Below are 17,981 nucleotides of genomic sequence, written 5' to 3' on the forward strand. Positions count from 1 at the left end.
GAGATCTTCCTTCATGGCCTTCAGGTTGGAAAGGCTGGAGACGAGATAGTGGTCCAGTCCTAAACCATGTAACCCTTGACCGCTCAGGGTGACGACCAGCGTAAGTGCGACGATGGCAACTACCACCACCACCAAGAATGGCCGACAAAGCGAAAAGCTCTTCGTTGGCCATTCTTCGGTTTGTTCCCTTTCTTTTGAGCAACTTCCTTGTCGATGCCCGATTGCAATACACCATGTCAGATGGCAAAATGCAGTCGTCGTTGTCCTCTTCTTCACTGATACTCGCGTTCTCGAAATTCTTGAGAGTACGACACAATCATGTTCAGATCCTGCCATGCATCGCACACTCTCAACTCCTTTGATTTCAAGCGGCTGTCGAGAGTCTCATCCAGTCGAATTTGAACCTCGGGCTCAACAGTGTCAGATTCACCTGCAACTTCCAGCCTCTGGCCCACTTTGATGACTTCAGAGCATTTTGACGACGACATCTGATACTGCCGGTCGTTCCTTTGATTAGTTAATTTCGGAGAGCGCTGCGAGTGCGGCAAGTGATGGAACTTGGGGCTGCCGTCTATATACTTGTAAGTGTACTTTTCGACGCAGGTGATTTTAGTGTTTACAGCATTTATAAAAACAGGTAAACAACCCTGGGTGGGAACTTCCAAAATGGCATGAATGAATAATAAACAGTTATTGCAGTTGGCATGTAGTAATCTGGAAACATCGGTGTGTACAACACCACAGTACTTTGATCCAGGAAAGGCTGTCACACTTATCGCTGATGCTGCCCCTCACGGCCATGGCGCCATCTTCACGCAAACATCTGATGGTGATATCAAAGTGATTGCATATGGGAGTCGTGCCGTCTCGCCCGTTGAAGCTCGGTACTCCCAAATTGAAAGAGATGTTGGCCGTAATCTGGGGCATTGAGCATTTTCCCGTATACCTATATGGTAAGCATTCTGCCTACTAACAGACTACAAGCCATTGGACAGCCATCCTCAGTTACCCCCCTCTCTGTATTTGGCACGGAGCGAAACGGACGCTCGGACCGGCAGCGTCTGCCTCCCACCTCGGCCAGAGGACATGTTTTGCAGCATCTGCGGCGGACTACGGCTCCATGGCGAACGACACAACCGGTCCTTCCAGCAGAGTTGGGCCAACGACAAGAATGGCAACGTCCTCAGGCCCCAGCGTGTGGATAACCCGGCAGAACATCCAGACGCCATCCGGTGCTTCCGTGCTCGGCTGGCCTGGGATGCCGTCGTTGTTGCCACCTCCCTGGCAGCAATCGGACTACAGGGGGTGGCTGCTCCGGCCCTGGCGGCTGTGCCACCGAGACCACCATGATTAGGTCCACGTTGACCAAGACCTGACCGACATGGACTCCACCTCGACCTGCTATGACCTGGAGACTGCTGGGCAGGGACGACTTCGAGCCCCTTTAAATTTGGCTAAGTCTGATGTTTTTTATGAGAATTGGTGGGCTTTCTTCTTACCTCAGGTAGGCCCACCAAGCATATTAAAGAGGGGTGGGATGTGGGGCCATTGGTCGTCCTTCCCCAATGGCCGATATAACAGCCGTGGTTCGGAACGCTCAGCCTGGTTGCCGTAAGCTCCAACCTGTTTGTGAAGCGTAGGAGAGCCTCCTGGATTGTGGGGGGGGCTCTCCTCTTCGCTCTCTTTTTTCATCCCCCCACTCATTCGGGAACCTAGTTGTTTTGGATGATGACAACGATGCCCCTGAGCGGGGAGGAGGTCGACGCGTATTCCACACTTCGGGAGAGGGGGCCACAGATGCGAGAGAGTTTGGACGTGTCGTATAGGTCTTTCTTTGCTCGCTCTGGACTGCACTATTGGGACGGGGTCGTCAATGTAAGCTTTTCATCCGACCTTGTTGGTGCAAGGCTTTTGGGACAGCGTCTTTTTGGCCCTACTGTGGTATGTGCCTCTCCTTTTTAGAGAAGTGATTATTTGTTCGGCAGACATTCGGACCCACGTGTAGCGGTGATCTGAAGAGAAAGCTGCGAGGCATGGGAGTAGGCTTGTTGTTTCTTGGTTAAAGACCACAGCTAATCCCTTCGGCTACTACCACCCGTGACCAACCCAGAATGTCTTTATAACGAACGCCTCTACTACGAAAACACCCGTTTAACAAAGTAAGATAAAGTCCCAGCGAACCTCCTATCTGTTCAATGCATTTCTTTGATTACTACAATGGATTCCTGCTTAACAAATATTGGTTTAATGAAGCAATTGAGTAGCTACACAAAGCAAAAATGATTGATGTTACAAAATTTCTAGGTAAAAAGTAACTTATTTTACATAAATTGTCACTCAAGTGACATGCTTAGGGAACAGAAATACTGCGGCAGCGGCAACGGTTGCATACTCGTGCCTACTTTTGCTTGCTTTTATTTTGCTCGTGCCATTGATTGAGTTTGTGTCACTCTGCTCCAAGATGAGTTTTTTTCAACGCTCCGTTAAAGGAATACATAAACTTGTTTTCTTATTTTGCATGTATGTCAGCACATTCCAAAGGAATGGACGTCATATCAGCCGCCACTGCTTCGGACCATGCCCTGTACCCATACCTTCAGCAGCACACATTTTCCACTGTTAAATTTCTTCCTATCAGCAAGGCTTGCAGAAAGACGCCGATATAAAGCCGTTGGAAACTAAGGCAAACGTAAATACAGTCGAACCCGTTTATAACGAACTCCATCGGACACGCATTTTAGTTCGATATATCAAGTAGTTCGTTATAGCAAATATCGCTATTTCGTGAGGACGGCAAAAGCGAGAGAGATGAAAGGAAACCGCGCGGAATAGCGGCGAAGGCTGCCGAGCGTAGCGAGCCTCACGCCGGCGCTCAGAGCCGTGTTATCGCGAGGCAGCTTTCATGATGGAACATATGGATTCATATTTCTATCAATAAATTTCAATATTGAAACATATCATCTAAGAAAGCCCGAAAATTTCTAGGTAACAGACAATAAATGAACACGATAATTCCGTAAAATTGAGAAGGAAAAAAAAGTCGTGGCACTTACGACAGAGAGAAGTCTTTATTACCTGTTCTTTTGATATTACCGACAGAAGCTGGTAATTTTTGCCTGCGTCTTCGCTTTTACTGCGTCCTTCAAAATTTCGTCCTCGACGCGAGATAGCTGGTTTACCAGACTTAGTCCACTTCCCTGAAGCTGGGAACAGTACATAGCGACGGAGCACTTCCGTCGCTGCAAGCGCCTCGTGAAGCGTCGGGCAAGGTGCCTCTGGGTCCTCTGCCTCCTCGTCGTCGTCGTCGTTTGCTGAAGCCGCCACGACCTCGGCGACAATTTCGTTGTCTGAAGGACTGCTGGTCACTGCGACATCATCATCCACTCCGAGAAAATCTTCCAGCTCCACGCCATCCGGGACCGCGTCGGGAAGACGGCCGAGGTCTCTCCACATCTCGTTTAAGTCGTCATCCGTAACCTCGATTGCCTCTTCAGTACTTGCTCTGTCGTTATCCAGGTACAGTCCCGCGTGGCGAAAACAATTCTTAATTGTGTTAGGCGCGATGTCGCTCCAAGCACGGCTAAGCATTTCAATAGCACCCAACAAATCAATCTTCAGTTCTTTTCCCACACGCAGCTTGGTGAGCAGCTGCTCCACTACACGCTTCCTGTAACCTTGCTTGAAGGCACGGATGATGCCTTGATCTAGCGGCTGCAGCACCGATGTCGCATTAGGGGGCAGGAAACGAAGCTGAATGTTTTTTAGCGTGGCACCACAGTGATGCGCGGAGCAATTGTCGAGCAAGAGGAAAATCTTGCGGCCACTCTCGGACAACTTCTCATCCCAGTCGCGCAGCCAGTCCTCGAACAACACCCTTGTCATCCAGGCCTTTCCATTTGAAGTGTATTTCACTGGAAGAGACCGACACCCCCGTAGGCACATAGGGGCCTTGCTCTTGCCGATGATCAGTGGCGTAAGCTTGGAGCTCCCGTCCATATTCGTGGTGAGGAGCACCGTAATTCTAGCTTTGTTCAGCTTGCCGCCATGGCACTTCTCGCCTTGTCGTGCCAAGGTCCGACTGGGTAGGAGCTGCCAAAACAGTGCGGTTTCGTCGTTATTAGAAATATCGCAGGGCCTGTACTGCTCCGTAATTGCTGGCCAGTTTTCGGCGATCCACTTCTTGACGCTTTCATTGTCGACTGCTCGACTCTCGCCGGCGACAACTTTGCCGACGATGTCGTAACGTTCCTTGAACCGTTGAAGCCATCCGGATCCGCCACTAAAATCTTGAACGTCGAGCAAAAAGGCAAAGTCTTTTGCTTTCTGCTGTAACATGGGGCCCGAAACTGGAAGGTTTCGAGCGCGAATATCCAAAAACCACGCGTACAGCGCCTTTTCCACTCTGTCAAAGGCAGGCGCCCGAATGCGCTTTCCGTCGGCGTTCGGTCGATCTCGGGACTTTTGCAGGATCGCTGGCTTGTTTTTCAGAATCGTACTCAGCGTGCTTCTGGCGATCTTGAAGGATGCGGCGACTTCTGACTTCTTCTCGCCGCGTTCAACGCGCCGGATTATTTCCACCTTGGTAGAGAACGGTAACGATGAACGCACCTTGGTCGCCATCTCTTGGGGGAACAGGAAGGACACAAAGAACAACGAGCCTCCTCGGCAAAACGCTAGGAACAAGAGAGCCATGTCCGGCCTGGTACGGCTGCAGGATGATGTCATCAGAACGTCATTGCACGCTTGCTCTATCATTGGCCAGCGCGCTTCCGCGGGGGCCGGTTGCGGTGTTGTGACTCACCTTCTCAAGGGTCATCGTGTTTTTCTTGGTTTTCTCTTGTCCTCTGTCGCTCCGTGCATGGCAGGGAAGCCAGCGCGCTTCCGCGGGGGTCGGTTGCGGGCGTTCGCAGTCGGTTTTGTGACTCATCTTCTCAAGGGCCATCGTGTTTTTCTTGGTTTTCTCTTGTCCTCTGTCACTCTGTGCATTGCAGGGAAGCCCGCGCGTCTCCACGGGGGCGGTAGCGGGCGCTCGCAGTTCGATATAACCGATGTGTGGTTCGTTATAGAAAGTATATTTCTCATGAATATTGATCTTAAAATTTCGTGTGTTCGATATAGACCATAATTCGTTCTAACCGGGTTCGTTATAAACGGGTTCGACTGTAGTTTAAAACTTCTGTAATTTTTTTATCCAAGGCAAGTTTAATATTTTGAGTATACATATAAATATATCACCTTTTTATTGCCCAGATCGGTTAGGATCAACCATGCCAGACAAATTCAGCAATATAGATTCAACCCTTTCCCTTCCATGGACGACCTGGGTTTGTCCACACTGTTTGTACCGCTCCCCCTGAAGGCGAGCTGGGCTCGTCCACGTTCATTCGGGCTCCAATACGCTACCATGGACAAATTGGGTTCGTCCACGTGCTTCTAGTCAGCTTTGCCGTGGATAGATGGCGCTTCACAGAAAATAAAAACGTGGCAGATCTCTGAATTTGGCAAAAATTTGTTCCAACGCAGGCAACAGGGGACATAAAAATGGCGGTGTCAACTTCTGGCTGCTGCGTTCGTACTGACGATCTTGCCTCAAAATTGGGGCAAAAACGAAGATATTGTGATGTCTCTTCAGATTCGGAAGATGAGGAAATAAATCTTTCATTGGACAGCGAGAGCAATGCACCCGAGTCATTGGATCGTAGATCAGACGAGTCCGATACCAATGAGGACATTGTGTCGGCGTGTCGGCATTGGACTAGGATCAAAGTAAAAAATCCTCCTCTAGCCCCTCCCCGTTTTGCGTTTACTTTGCGTGCAAAGTGATGTCAACTGCAAACAATGTCGCGGAACTCAGCCAAACAGGATTGAACCCGGCTTCCGATGTCGTCATGACCGATTTCGAGAAAGGAACGATGAACTCTCTTAAGGCGATCCTTGGTGAGGATACGTGCACAAAAACCTGTTTCTTTCATCTCTGTAAAAGCACCTGGAGGAAGATGCAGGAACTTGGATTGATTACCTTTAACAAGAAGGACGACTCGTTTCGAGTCTTTGTTGGGATGCTCAACAGATTCTTTTTTGCCTGTGGAAGATGTTGAGGATGGAATGCGCCTGCTGTGTGCAATCATGCCGCATCATGCCGCCGAGCTCTTAGACTACTTTGATGCTTGTTATGTGACTGGAAATTTTCGCCAACTAACAAGGGCTGATGGCAACATTCATCTGCGTTGACTACCTGCCAGGTTTCCACCTGAAGACTGGAATGTGCACGATACCACAGCTGAAGGCAGCCACCACACCAACAGCTGCAAGGCATGAAACCGGAGATTCAGCAGCATAGTCGGGCATAGCCATCCAACTGTATGGAAGTCAACTGACGCTCTAGAAACGGAAGCTGAATCTGTTTCGTAAAAATTGCTCAGGAGTCTGTCGGAGCCCCACAAAAGAAAAGAACAAAAACAGAGCCGGTCCAGATGCAGCGCCGAATGCAGACTCTCTCCACCCAGTACGACCATGGAGCTAAGACCACAGAGGAATTCCTTCGAGGTGTCAGTCACACTGCTCGGTTTTGAACACCAGGTGTAAGATGTTGTCATGGATGAAGAAAGAATAAACAATTAAAACAGGGACAACACAACCACATCTTTCAACTAGCAACAGACGAGTAAACTTTAAACACGAGCAGCCGACTATACCCAGCAGGAGTGGGGGAGAGAAGGGGAGAGAAGGAAAGATAAAACACGCGAAGTGCAAGTCAGGCTGGTAGGGTTATCTCAGATTTTAAAAATTCAACCTCAGTTTTCGTCAGCAGGAGGGAAGGGTTTGACACATTATTTTTTGCTGTGGTCATGGCGAATGATTCTATGATTTCCCTGCCGAATCTGCTGTCATGCCCCCCAAGGATTTTTGTGTCATCAAAGAGGGGATGACAACGCAAACACGAACGGGCATGTATGACTATGGGATGATAAGAATCTGGAGAGGCCTTAGAAACTTCGTTGTGATGTTCGTGGAGTCTGTGATTGGTGCATCTGCCGGTCTGTCCTATGTATTGATGGCCACAGCTCAAGGGGATGGAGTAAACTTTCTTCTCTTTGCATGGAATGAATTTCTTTTTGTGTTTGACAGTGCAGCAAATCGGAATCCGGTTGTTGTTCACTTGTTGACAGAGTTGTTTAAGACGCATGCGGCATGAGAAGACAACATTCGTGTCGAACTTTGAGGCAATGGATTTTATCCGGTGGGCTGAATTGTGTACGTAAAGAATGACGGCGAATCGGGCTTTCTTTTTTGTGGCTGGTGACTGGCGATCAGGCCCGCGAATCATCCTTTCCATTACAGATCGGAGAAGGTCGACGGGAAACCCTGCCCTGACAAGCCTCATGTGCTGCAATTTGAAGCTATCTTCTGAAAGATGACAACAAGACTTCGTGAAGGATGAAGAAAACAACGATTTGATGATACCGTGTTTTACCGACTTCGAATGGGCGCTAGAAAACGGTAGGACAGGTTTGGAAGACCTTTGTTGAAAGGCCCAGCAGAGTCCAGTGGCACTGACATGAAGCCGCAAGTCTAGGTACTGAAGACCTTCATTCGATGGTTCTTCCTTCGTGAATGTAAGGCCTGACGAACAAGCGGAAAAAACAGCTGTAATGCTATCTGGAGAAGTTCGAGCAGGATGAATGATTAGGTAATCGTCTACAAATCTGAAAACATGGCAGCCAGGCGCGGAGATATCCAGTTGTGCTTTTATAGCTCTGTCAACGAATAAAAGGAATAATTCACTGAGAACAGGGGCGAGACATGAACTGATGCAAACTCCCTTTTTTTGGCGGTAGATCCCTTTCTCATGTTCGACTAAGGTGGACTGGAGATATAGATGAATCAGGTCCACGAATCCAGCAACGGAGACACCGGAGGAATTCTGAAAATCCACAGCTCCGTGCTCAAAGATGGCGTCGGAGATTGAGGCAAGCAAAGCGGTAGGATCTAGATTGAAATACATGTCTTCTATGTCAAGTGAAAAAATAGAGTGGGGCAAGGAGAAGAAATGTTGGGAACTGATGACAGAGATGAGTTAATTCTATTGAGTTAGACACTCTAAAGGGTTGAGGGAGGTGGATGCAGGACAGATGCTTTTGTAGAAAGAGCCCGAGCTGCTTCTGCCAACAACCCTTCTCCGACACAATACTTCGGAGGGGTACTCCGGTCTTATGTGTTTTTGCAGTGAAGAAAACTGAAAGGTACTGCTTCGCTGGACTACTAATGGCTGTTTTTAGGGACGACAGATTCAAAGACGAGCAGAGTTGTTTAGCTCTTGACCTGAGGGTCCCAGACGGTCGCGATTTCAGTTTGAGAAAATTCTTTGAAAGGGCAGCGTTCACCTTATCTGCAAAATCTCCCTCTTCTAACACAACAAACACACCCGTCTTATCGGATTCTAACAGCTTTAGGTGTTCTTGACGAAGCTCTTCAACAGCGGCGAGTAGAGAGATCTTGCCTGGCTTGGGGGGTGGGTGGAAGCACACGGCGCGGATGGCGGAGCCGAGGAAATCTTGCCTCTGTGGTTCTGGGATGGCGGCGGCGACTTGATGAACTGAGGCGAGTTGATCAACCTTCTTAGTGGGAAGGTCTGGGGCGAACTTGGGGCCTTTGGAGAGCAATTCCATGGTGTCAGACGAGATAGCAGTTTTGCACAACAGGACTGGCGGTTCAAACTTCGTCTCGTTCAGCTCACGGCAGGAGGCAGTCACTCCAGCAATCACTTCTTTCCATGAAGCTTCAAGGAGGCGAGAAGCTGCGTCGACGATGAACAGGTGCGAAAGGATGCGAGCGGAAGCCAGCGCCAAACAAGTTCGTCATGCGGCTGGGAAGGACCCTCCCCAGAAGGTGGAGCTCTAGGGATATTTCTTTCCTCGATATCTGCATGATGCGGTAGCTGGAGGACCAGTTGTTACAGTTGAATCCAAGGACGGAGGCCACTCCAGGATGAGGGAGGTTCTTGCGTAGGTGCAGACCGAGCGAGCGGAGCCTTAGACGGAGCAAACTCATTCTTGAGATGAAGCAAGCAGCCTCGAAGAAGGAAGCAGGGTTGAAGGTCAGTGGCTCGCAGTTTGGACTGGCACAGTACATAGCTCAGAAAAATAGGTATGCTTGGTAGAAGAGCGTGTTGGTTTAAGTCATGGATGAAGAAAGAATAAACAATTAAAACAGGGACAACACAACCACATCTTTCAACTAGCAACAGACGAGTAAACTTTAAACACGAGCAGCCGACTATACCCAGCAGGAGTAGGGGAGAGAAGGGGAGAGAAGGAAAGATAAAACACGCGAAGTGCAAGTCAGGGTGGTAGGGTTATCTCAGATTTTAAAAATTCAACCTCAGTTTTCGTCAGCAGGAGGGAAGGGTTTGACACGTTATTTTTTGCTGTGGTCATGGCGAATGATTCTATGATTTCCCTGCCGAATCTGCTGTCATGTCCCCCAAGGATTTTTGTGTCATCAAAGAGGGGATGACAACGCAAACACGAACGGGCATGTATGACTATGGGATGATAAGAATCTGGAGAGGCCTTAGAAACTTCGTTGTGATGTTCGCGGAGTCTGTGATTGGTGCATCTGCCGGTCTGTCCTATGTATTGATGGCCACAGCTCAAGGGGATGGAGTAAACTTTCTTCTCTTTGCATGGAATGAATTTCTTTTTGTGTTTGACAGTGCAGCCAATCGGAATCCGGTTGTTGTTCACTTGTTGACAGAGTTGTTTAAGACGCATGCGGCATGAGAAGACAACATTCGTGTCGAACTTTGAGGCAATGGATTTTATCCGGTGGGCTGAATTGTGTACGTAAGGAATGACGGCGAATCGGGCTTTCTTTTTTGTGGCTGGTGACTGGCGATCAGGCCCGCGAATCATCCTTTCCATTACAGATCGGAGAAGGTCGACGGGAAACCCTGCCCTGACAAGCCTCATGTGCTGCAATTTGAAGCTATCTTCTGAAAGATGACAACAAGACTTCGTGAAGGATGAAGAAAACAACGATTTGATGATACCGTGTTTTACCGACTTCGAATGGGCGCTAGAAAACGGTAGGACAGGTTTGGAAGACCTTTGTTGAAAGGCCCAGCAGAGTCCAGTGGCACTGACATGAAGCCGCAAGTCTAGGTACTGAAGACCTTCATTCGATGGTTCTTCCTTCGTGAATGTAAGGCCTGACGAACAAGCGGAAAAAAACAGCTGTAATGCTATCTGGAGAAGTTCGAGCAGGAAACATGAGAAAGGGATCTACCGCCAAAAAAAGGGAGTTTGCATCGGTTCATGTCTCGCCCCTGTTCTCAGTGAATTATTCCTTTTATTCGTTGACAGAGCTATAAAAGCACAACTGGATATCTCCGCGCCTGGCTGCCATGTTTTCAGATTTGTAGACGATTACCTAATCATTCATCCTGCTCGAACTTCTCCAGATAGCATTACAGCTGTTTTTTCCGCTTGTTCGTCAGGCCTTACATTCACGAAGGAAGAACCATCGAATGAAGGTCTTCAGTACCTAGACTTGCGGCTTCATGTCAGTGCCACTGGACTCTGCTGGGCCTTTCAACAAAGGTCTTCCAAACCTGTCCTACCGTTTTCTAGCGCCCATTCGAAGTCGGTAAAACACGGTATCATCAAATCGTTGTTTTCTTCATCCTTCACAAAGTCTTGTTGTCATCTTTCAGAAGATAGCTTCAAATTGCAGCACATGAGGCTTGTCAGGGCAGGGTTTCCCGTCGACCTTCTCCGATCTGTAATGGAAAGGATGATTCGCGGGCCTGATCGCCAGTCACCAGCCACAAAAAAGAAAGCCCGATTCGCCGTCATTCCTTACATACACAATTCAGCCCACCGGATAAAATCCATTGCCTCAAAGTTCGACACGAATGTTGTCTTCTCATGCCGCATGCGTCTTAAACAACTCTGTCAACAAGTGAACAACAACCGGATTCCGATTGGCTGCACTGTCAAACACAAAAAGAAATTCATTCCATGCAAAGAGAAGAAAGTTTACTCCATCCCCTTGAGCTGTGGCCATCAATACATAGGACAGACCGGCAGATGCACCAATCATAGACTCCACGAACATCACAACGAAGTTTCTAAGGCCTCTCCAGATTCTTATCATCCCATAGTCATACATGCCCGTTCGTGTTTGCGTTGTCATCCCCTCTTTGATGACAGAAAAATCCTTGGGGGGCATGACAGCAGATTCGGCAGGGAAATCATAGAATCATTCGCCATGACCACAGCAAAAAATAACGTGTCAAACCCTTCCCTCCTGCTGACGAAAACTGAGGTTGAATTTTTAAAATCCGAGATAACCCTACCACCCTGACTTGCACTTCGCGTGTTTTATCTTTCCTTCTCTCCCCTTCTCTCCCCCACTCCTGCTGGGTATAGTCGGCTGCTCGTGTTTAAAGTTTACTCGTCTGTTGCTAGGTGAAAGATGTGGTTGTGTTGTCCCTGTTTTAATTGTTTATTCTTTCTTCATCCATGACTTAAACCAACACGCTCTTCTACCAAGCATACCTATTTTTCTGAGCTATGTACTGTGCCAGTCCAAACTGCGAGCCACTGACCTTCAACCCTGCTTCCTTCTTCGAGGCTGCTTGCCTCATCTCAAGAATGAGTTTGCTCCGTCTAAGGCTCCGCTCGCTCGGTCTGCACCTACGCAAGAACCTCCCTCATCCTGGAGTGGCCTCCGTCCTTGGATTCAACTGTAACAACTGGTCCTCCAGCTACCGCATCATGCAGATATCGAGGAAAGAAATATCCCTAGAGCTCCACCTTCTGGGGAGGGTCCTTCCCAGCCGCATGACGAACTTGTTTGGCGCTGGCTTCCGCTCGCATCCTTTCGTACCTGTTCATCGTCGACGCAGCTTCTCGCCTCCTTGAAGCTTCATGGAAAGAAGTGATTGCTGGAGTGACTGCCTCCTGCCGTGAGCTGAACGAGACAAAGTTTGAACCGCCAGTCCTGTTGTGCAAAACTGCTATCTCGTCTGACACCATGGAATTGCGCTCCAAAGGCCCCAAGTTCGCCCCAGACCTTCCCACTAAGAAGGTTGATCAACTCGCCTCAGTTCATCAAGTCGCCGCCGCCATCCCAGAACCACAGAGGCAAGATTTCCTCGGCTCCGCCATCCGCGCCGTGTGCTTCCACCCACCCCCAAGCCAGGCAAGATCTCTCTACTCGCCGCTGTTGAAGAGCTTCGTCAAGAACACCTAAAGCTGTTAGAATCCGATAAGACGGGTGCGTTTGTTGTGTTAGAAGAGGGAGATTTTGGAGATAAGGTGAACGCTGCCCTTTCAAAGAATTTTCTCAAACTGAAATCGCGACCGTCTGGGACCCTCAGGTCAAGAGCTAAACAACTCTGCTCGTCTTTGAATCTGTCGTCCCTAAAAACAGCCATTAGTAGTCCAGCGAAGCAGTACCTTTCAGTTTTTTTCACTGCAAAAACACATAAGACCGGAGTACCCCTCCGAAGTATTGTGTCGGAGAAGGGTTGTTGGCAGAAGCAGCTCGGGCTCTTTCTACAAAAGCATCTGTCCTGCATCCACCTCCCTCAACCCTTTAGAGTGTCTAACTCAATAGAACTCATCTCTGTCATCAGTTCCCAACATTTCTTCTCCTTGCCCGACTCTATTTTTTCACTTGACATAAAAGACATGTATTTCAATCTAGATCCTACCGCTTTGCTTGCCTCAATCTCCGACGCCATCTTTGAGCACGGAGCTGTGGATTTTCAGAATTCCTCCGGTGTCTCCGTTGCTGGATTCGTGGACCTGATTCATCTATATCTCCAGTCCACCTTAGTCGAACATGAGAAAGGGATCTACCGCCAAAAAAAGGGAGTTTGCATCGGTTCATGTCTCGCCCCTGTTCTCAGTGAATTATTCCTTTTATTCGTTGACAGAGCTATAAAAGCACAACTGGATATCTCCGCGCCTGGCTGCCATGTTTTCAGATTTGTAGACGATTACCTAATCATTCATCCTGCTCGAACTTCTCCAGATAGCATTACAGCTGTTTTTTCCGCTTGTTCGTCAGGCCTTACATTCACGAAGGAAGAACCATCGAATGAAGGTCTTCAGTACCTAGACTTGCGGCTTCATGTCAGTGCCACTGGACTCTGCTGGGCCTTTCAACAAAGGTCTTCCAAACCTGTCCTACCGTTTTCTAGCGCCCATTCGAAGTCGGTAAAACACGGTATCATCAAATCGTTGTTTTCTTCATCCTTCACGAAGTCTTGTTGTCATCTTTCAGAAGATAGCTTCAAATTGCAGCACATGAGGCTTGTCAGGGCAGGGTTTCCCGTCGACCTTCTCCGATCTGTAATGGAAAGGATGATTCGCGGGCCTGATCGCCAGTCACCAGCCACAAAAAAGAAAGCCCGATTCGCCGTCATTCCTTACGTACACAATTCAGCCCACCGGATAAAATCCATTGCCTCAAAGTTCGACACGAATGTTGTCTTCTCATGCCGCATGCGTCTTAAACAACTCTGTCAACAAGTGAACAACAACCGGATTCCGATTGGCTGCACTGTCAAACACAAAAAGAAATTCATTCCATGCAAAGAGAAGAAAGTTTACTCCATCCCCTTGAGCTGTGGCCATCAATACATAGGACAGACCGGCAGATGCACCAATCACAGACTCCGCGAACATCACAACGAAGTTTCTAAGGCCTCTCCAGATTCTTATCATCCCATAGTCATACATGCCCGTTCGTGTTTGCGTTGTCATCCCCTCTTTGATGACACAAAAATCCTTGGGGGGCATGACAGCAGATTCGGCAGGGAAATCATAGAATCATTCGCCATGACCACAGCAAAAAATAACGTGTCAAACCCTTCCCTCCTGCTGACGAAAACTGAGGTTGAATTTTTAAAATCTGAGATAACCCTACCACCCTGACTTGCACTTCGCGTGTTTTATCTTTCCTTCTCTCCCCTTCTCTCCCCCACTCCTGCTGGGTATAGTCGGCTGCTCGTGTTTAAAGTTTACTCGTCTGTTGCTAGTTGAAAGATGTGGTTGTGTTGTCCCTGTTTTAATTGTTTATTCTTTCTTCATCCATGACTTAAACCAACACGCTCTTCTACCAAGCAAGATGTTGTGCACGTCCATATATGATTTGTCAACAAATTGTATCATTTCTGAACATCTTGTTGTGAAATATATTTTAGCCTAGGTAGTGCAGTTGCTGATCTGGATGGAGAGACATGGAGGAGCACCAAATGTGCAAAAAATGTGCGGGTGAAATAGAGAGAAAGTTTTACAGATATACCTGCATGCTCCGCGATCGCAATTCAATACCCTAAACCTAAAAGCCAAAACACAAGCTGAAGCCAAAACCAAAGAAACTATACTTCTTGGCGCAATAACATGCAGCCGTTAGCTCCGCCGCGTTAGAGAGACATGGAGGAACACCAAATGTGCATGGAGACCTAATGCCTTTATAAAGGCATTAAGCTCCGCTCGTTATGTGGAAGATGGAAGCAAGATGGAAGTAATCCAAGTTTCATGGCTTCAACTAGGGGTACTCATTTTTCGTTTCAAAAGAGCCTACTGATATCTTTAATATCCTAATGCACCTAATATGAAAATAGTAATAACTCCTATAATATCATACAAGGTCACTAAATTAACAGTAGGAAGATAACTTCTGGACAGTATTAATTTGAAAAATATTCTGACGATTTTGAATAAAATTAACTTCAATACCCGACCACTTTCTTCAAAGTAACCGGCCTCAAAATATAAACAAAATCCTTCATTCCATCAGGAAATCACTGATTGCATAACGGATGAAGTATATTGCATGGTATATCTTAGTTTCAAATCAATCTTCTTACAAGATCATTATTTCCTACCTTGGACATGGGACCATTAGTTCCGGAACCATTTGTACTGGGACCGTTTCTTCCTACACCCAAGGTGCCCGTAATACAATGAACACCTCGGCCGTTGATATAGCCAAGATTTTAGTTATACATCAAAAGATCAGCACAAGGTCAAATTAAACCTCAGTCTATCACTCAGGTGTGCAAGATTGCATTTGTTGGCTCGTTATGCAAACTCCCAAATTTACTCCCTACATTTAGCCCATTTTGTAACTGCTCAGAAATAAGACAACAAAATAAAACATCACAACTCTAGGCAAGAAGTTCTGGACTCTAAGTTTTAGTTTCTCTCAGAGCATTGTGAATATCAAAATACATATTTTCAATAGTAGCATTCAGCTGGGAACATTTGTTGAACTTTTAATATCTTCAGGCAACTAAAAGTGTGCCTTATTTTCACATTTCAGTCTGTGTATTTAGGCACCAGGTGAATTGCCAAAAGGTCTTGGTGCCGCGAAATGTCCCCACCCTGATGGAAGACGCTTTTCTAACGGTTTTCCCGAACCTTCCCAAGTAAATAAGCAAGCCCCTTTCTGAAGAAGGAAAACGACGAGCCACTGCATCAGTCAGTGCCGTGCCAGCAAATGCGAACTGTAATTCGAAAAGTGAAGCTCCTCGTGCTGAAATTGAAACACGGGATGGGGCTCGTACACCCCCCCTTCAACACGGAGCACCTGAGGAATCGGAAACAGCCGACACTCCTGCACACTCTCATCTTGAAGTACTTGCAGTGCCTGCGAGTGGTTCTTTTGTTCATGACCTACAGTGTCCTTCACATGATTGGTACACACAGACATTTGAGAATGGCACGATTGTTACGTGCCAAACAACTCTGTTTGACAAATTGAAGACGCCTTCCATGGAGCTGAGCAAGATCATAGTCTTCGAACACGAGTAAACAAGACAGTTTGTCAGGTGCAGGATTTTTTGTCCGGACATCTTCACAAGCTAAAAGATGTTGCGTCAAAGGAAGAGGCTCAGGCGGCCCCTCATGCACACAGAAGACACATCACTGTGTGTTGGCATTGGATGCACCACTGAGTTCAAACTTCTGGATCTGAGGAAGTTCAAAGGCATCACATGTGGACAGTTCTTCTCAAGCCACTGCAATGGGTCAGCACAGCTAGGTATGTGACATTTGCTACAAAGTAATTTCAAGAAATATTCCGTCAAGAAGCAGTACTTTTTAATGTACAAAGCTACCCAAAACTGATAAAAGATAAAGTTGGTTCTTGTCTTTTGTGTGGGCTTTTATTTATATAAACCGACCTCTTGTACTAATATAATAAAGGACTTTTCTGAGGAATAAGTTTCTTTGGTCTATTCCAACCACAGGTGGACTACGCTGCTTGTCATGTAAACAAGGCAGAAACTTTCTCCTGACTCACTTGCTTCATCCAAAAAGAAACCAATGCATTCAGTCAGCATTTCTGGCAAACGACTCGGGAAGCGGTGCGGAGACTGAGACAGAGAAGCAGGAAAGTTCTCTCATTACTTGACTGTCTGAAACAGTTTCAAGAAGAAAATATTACCATCAAGAAAGGAGTTTTTGAGGAGTAGGTGAGGTTGATAGTAAAGTAATATTTAGCATGCTTTTTGTTTACTTTGAAAAAATATGAGTTTAACACATGAAGGATAAGGGCCAAAATCGAATGGAAGTTTTTGCTTCTCTTTTCAGATCAAAACGCTTCAGCAACAGCAGCAATCCGCAGTGTGAGCCTGTTTTGAGGCATCAAAACACAAGTCCCTGTGTGGCTACCACATAATTCTATTAATGAAGGGTCTCCGCCTCTATGAACATTTAAGGCGTCACAAAGTCCTGGTGCTATTGAGCCTCTTCACATATATCAAGGTTTGTGTGTAGATCCAGTTATTGAGTCCAGGAAGTACATACAACATGGTATGCTGGTCTGCTTACCTGGTATGCTGGTCTGCTTACCGGCCTGGTAAGCAGACCAGCATACCAGGCCGGACCATGGTCTCGTCGTCATGTTCCAGCCGTTTGTAGGCAGATGGACACAAATAATTGGTAATACCATGCCAGCAGCACTTGCTTTTCTTCTAAAAGCAATTTTTTTTTACTGTCTACCGACTAGGGTTGGGCGATTGATCGATTAACCTACCGATTAATCGATTAATGCGTTAATCACAATTAGTTTTTTAACCTGTTAATCGGTAATATTTTAACAAACCAAAATAAAGTGAAAAGTAAACGGTTTCACCACGTAGACGTGGACAAGAACACCTCTATGAAGGGCAAACTTTAGGTCAAAACCTAGCCTAAAATTAATTGTTGGGGCAAGATTTGTAGCTCCTGAGAAGTGCAGAAGGGTGCACGTGTCCTGGCAACTTCAACGCCGCTCGAGTGTCCGTTTAGCGCAGGAGAGACTATATTATATTGTGAACAATCAAAAGAGTTCGCTCTTGCAGGATATCAACGAACCTCTTTACCTCATGCAACTGAAGTAATAATATGTGAGTGGGAGTGTCACTGAACTGTTCTTAACTACACATCAAGGTTGATTCGTAATAAAAAATGCGTAAGGTTGATTCATAGTAAAATGCAAAAACAGAAAACATATTAATTTTGACTTCATAAAAATATTATGCATGGAAATTAACGAGACCGATTAACCGATTAAAGGGTGGCGATTAATCATCGACGCCCAGCCCTACTACCAACACAAAATGAAATGTTTGAATGGCACGAAGTCAGTCTGCCTTGAACTTGCATTTGGTGCCTCTGCTGTAGCTGGGTAATGGGGTCATTGCAGTACGACTGTTAACCGGGGGTCTTTAAAGTCCAGAGCACAACAGTGATTATACGGGTGTACTCAACTAACACACTTGTTTATACTTTACTTGCTTGTTAGGTGTCTGCATCTTCTGGCACAATAACCTGAGGTCTTAAAGTCCAGAGTACAGTAGTGAGCAGGGATAGGCAAAATGCATGCAAATATGTATCGAAATACAAATACAAAATACTTCGTCAAAAATGTATTTAATTACAAATCTAATTACATTTCCAAAAAAGCATTTAAGTACA

General features: G+C 46.8%; 2 protein-coding genes and 1 pseudogene across 2 annotated transcripts; 1 reads left to right on the plus strand and 2 right to left on the minus strand.

The window, feature by feature from the left end:
* Nucleotides 1-272: 272 nt before the first annotated feature.
* LOC120836800 (tigger transposable element-derived protein 6-like) lies at nt 273-4,108 on the minus strand. The gene is made up of 2 exons (XM_042288267.1): nt 3,076-4,108; nt 273-494 (listed from the first exon to the last, which is right to left on the minus strand). The coding sequence occupies exons 1-2, from the start codon at nt 3,994-3,996 to the stop codon at nt 273-275; spliced, it is 1,143 nt and encodes a 380-aa protein (XP_042144201.1). The 5' UTR covers nt 3,997-4,108.
* Nucleotides 4,109-4,110: 2 nt separating this feature from the next.
* Nucleotides 4,111-4,780, minus strand: LOC121834554 (tigger transposable element-derived protein 4-like; the record flags this gene model as incomplete). Its single annotated transcript, XM_042288264.1, has 1 exon — nt 4,111-4,780. A coding segment is annotated over exon 1 (645 nt), but the record flags the coding sequence as incomplete, so codon positions are not given.
* A 1,042-nt stretch (nt 4,781-5,822) lies between these two features.
* On the plus strand, nt 5,823-16,400 carry LOC120842548 (annotated as a pseudogene).
* The last annotated feature ends 1,581 nt before the right edge of the window (nt 16,401-17,981 follow it).

The sequence above is a fragment of the Ixodes scapularis genome, unplaced genomic scaffold (genome assembly GCF_016920785.2).
Source record: "Ixodes scapularis isolate PalLabHiFi unplaced genomic scaffold, ASM1692078v2 ptg001458l_1__unscaffolded, whole genome shotgun sequence".
Taxonomy (NCBI): Eukaryota; Metazoa; Arthropoda; class Arachnida; order Ixodida; family Ixodidae; genus Ixodes; species Ixodes scapularis.

Excerpts from the sequence above, each read along its gene's own strand:
- LOC120836800 (XM_042288267.1), bottom strand. The coding sequence starts at position 3,996 with ATGGACGGGAGCTCCAAGCTTACGCCACTGATCATCGGCAAGAGCAAG. Across the intron at positions 495-3,075 it reads CGGTAATATCAAAAGAACAG|TATCAGATGTCGTCGTCAAA; the intron begins GTAATAAAGACT and ends AACGACCGGCAG.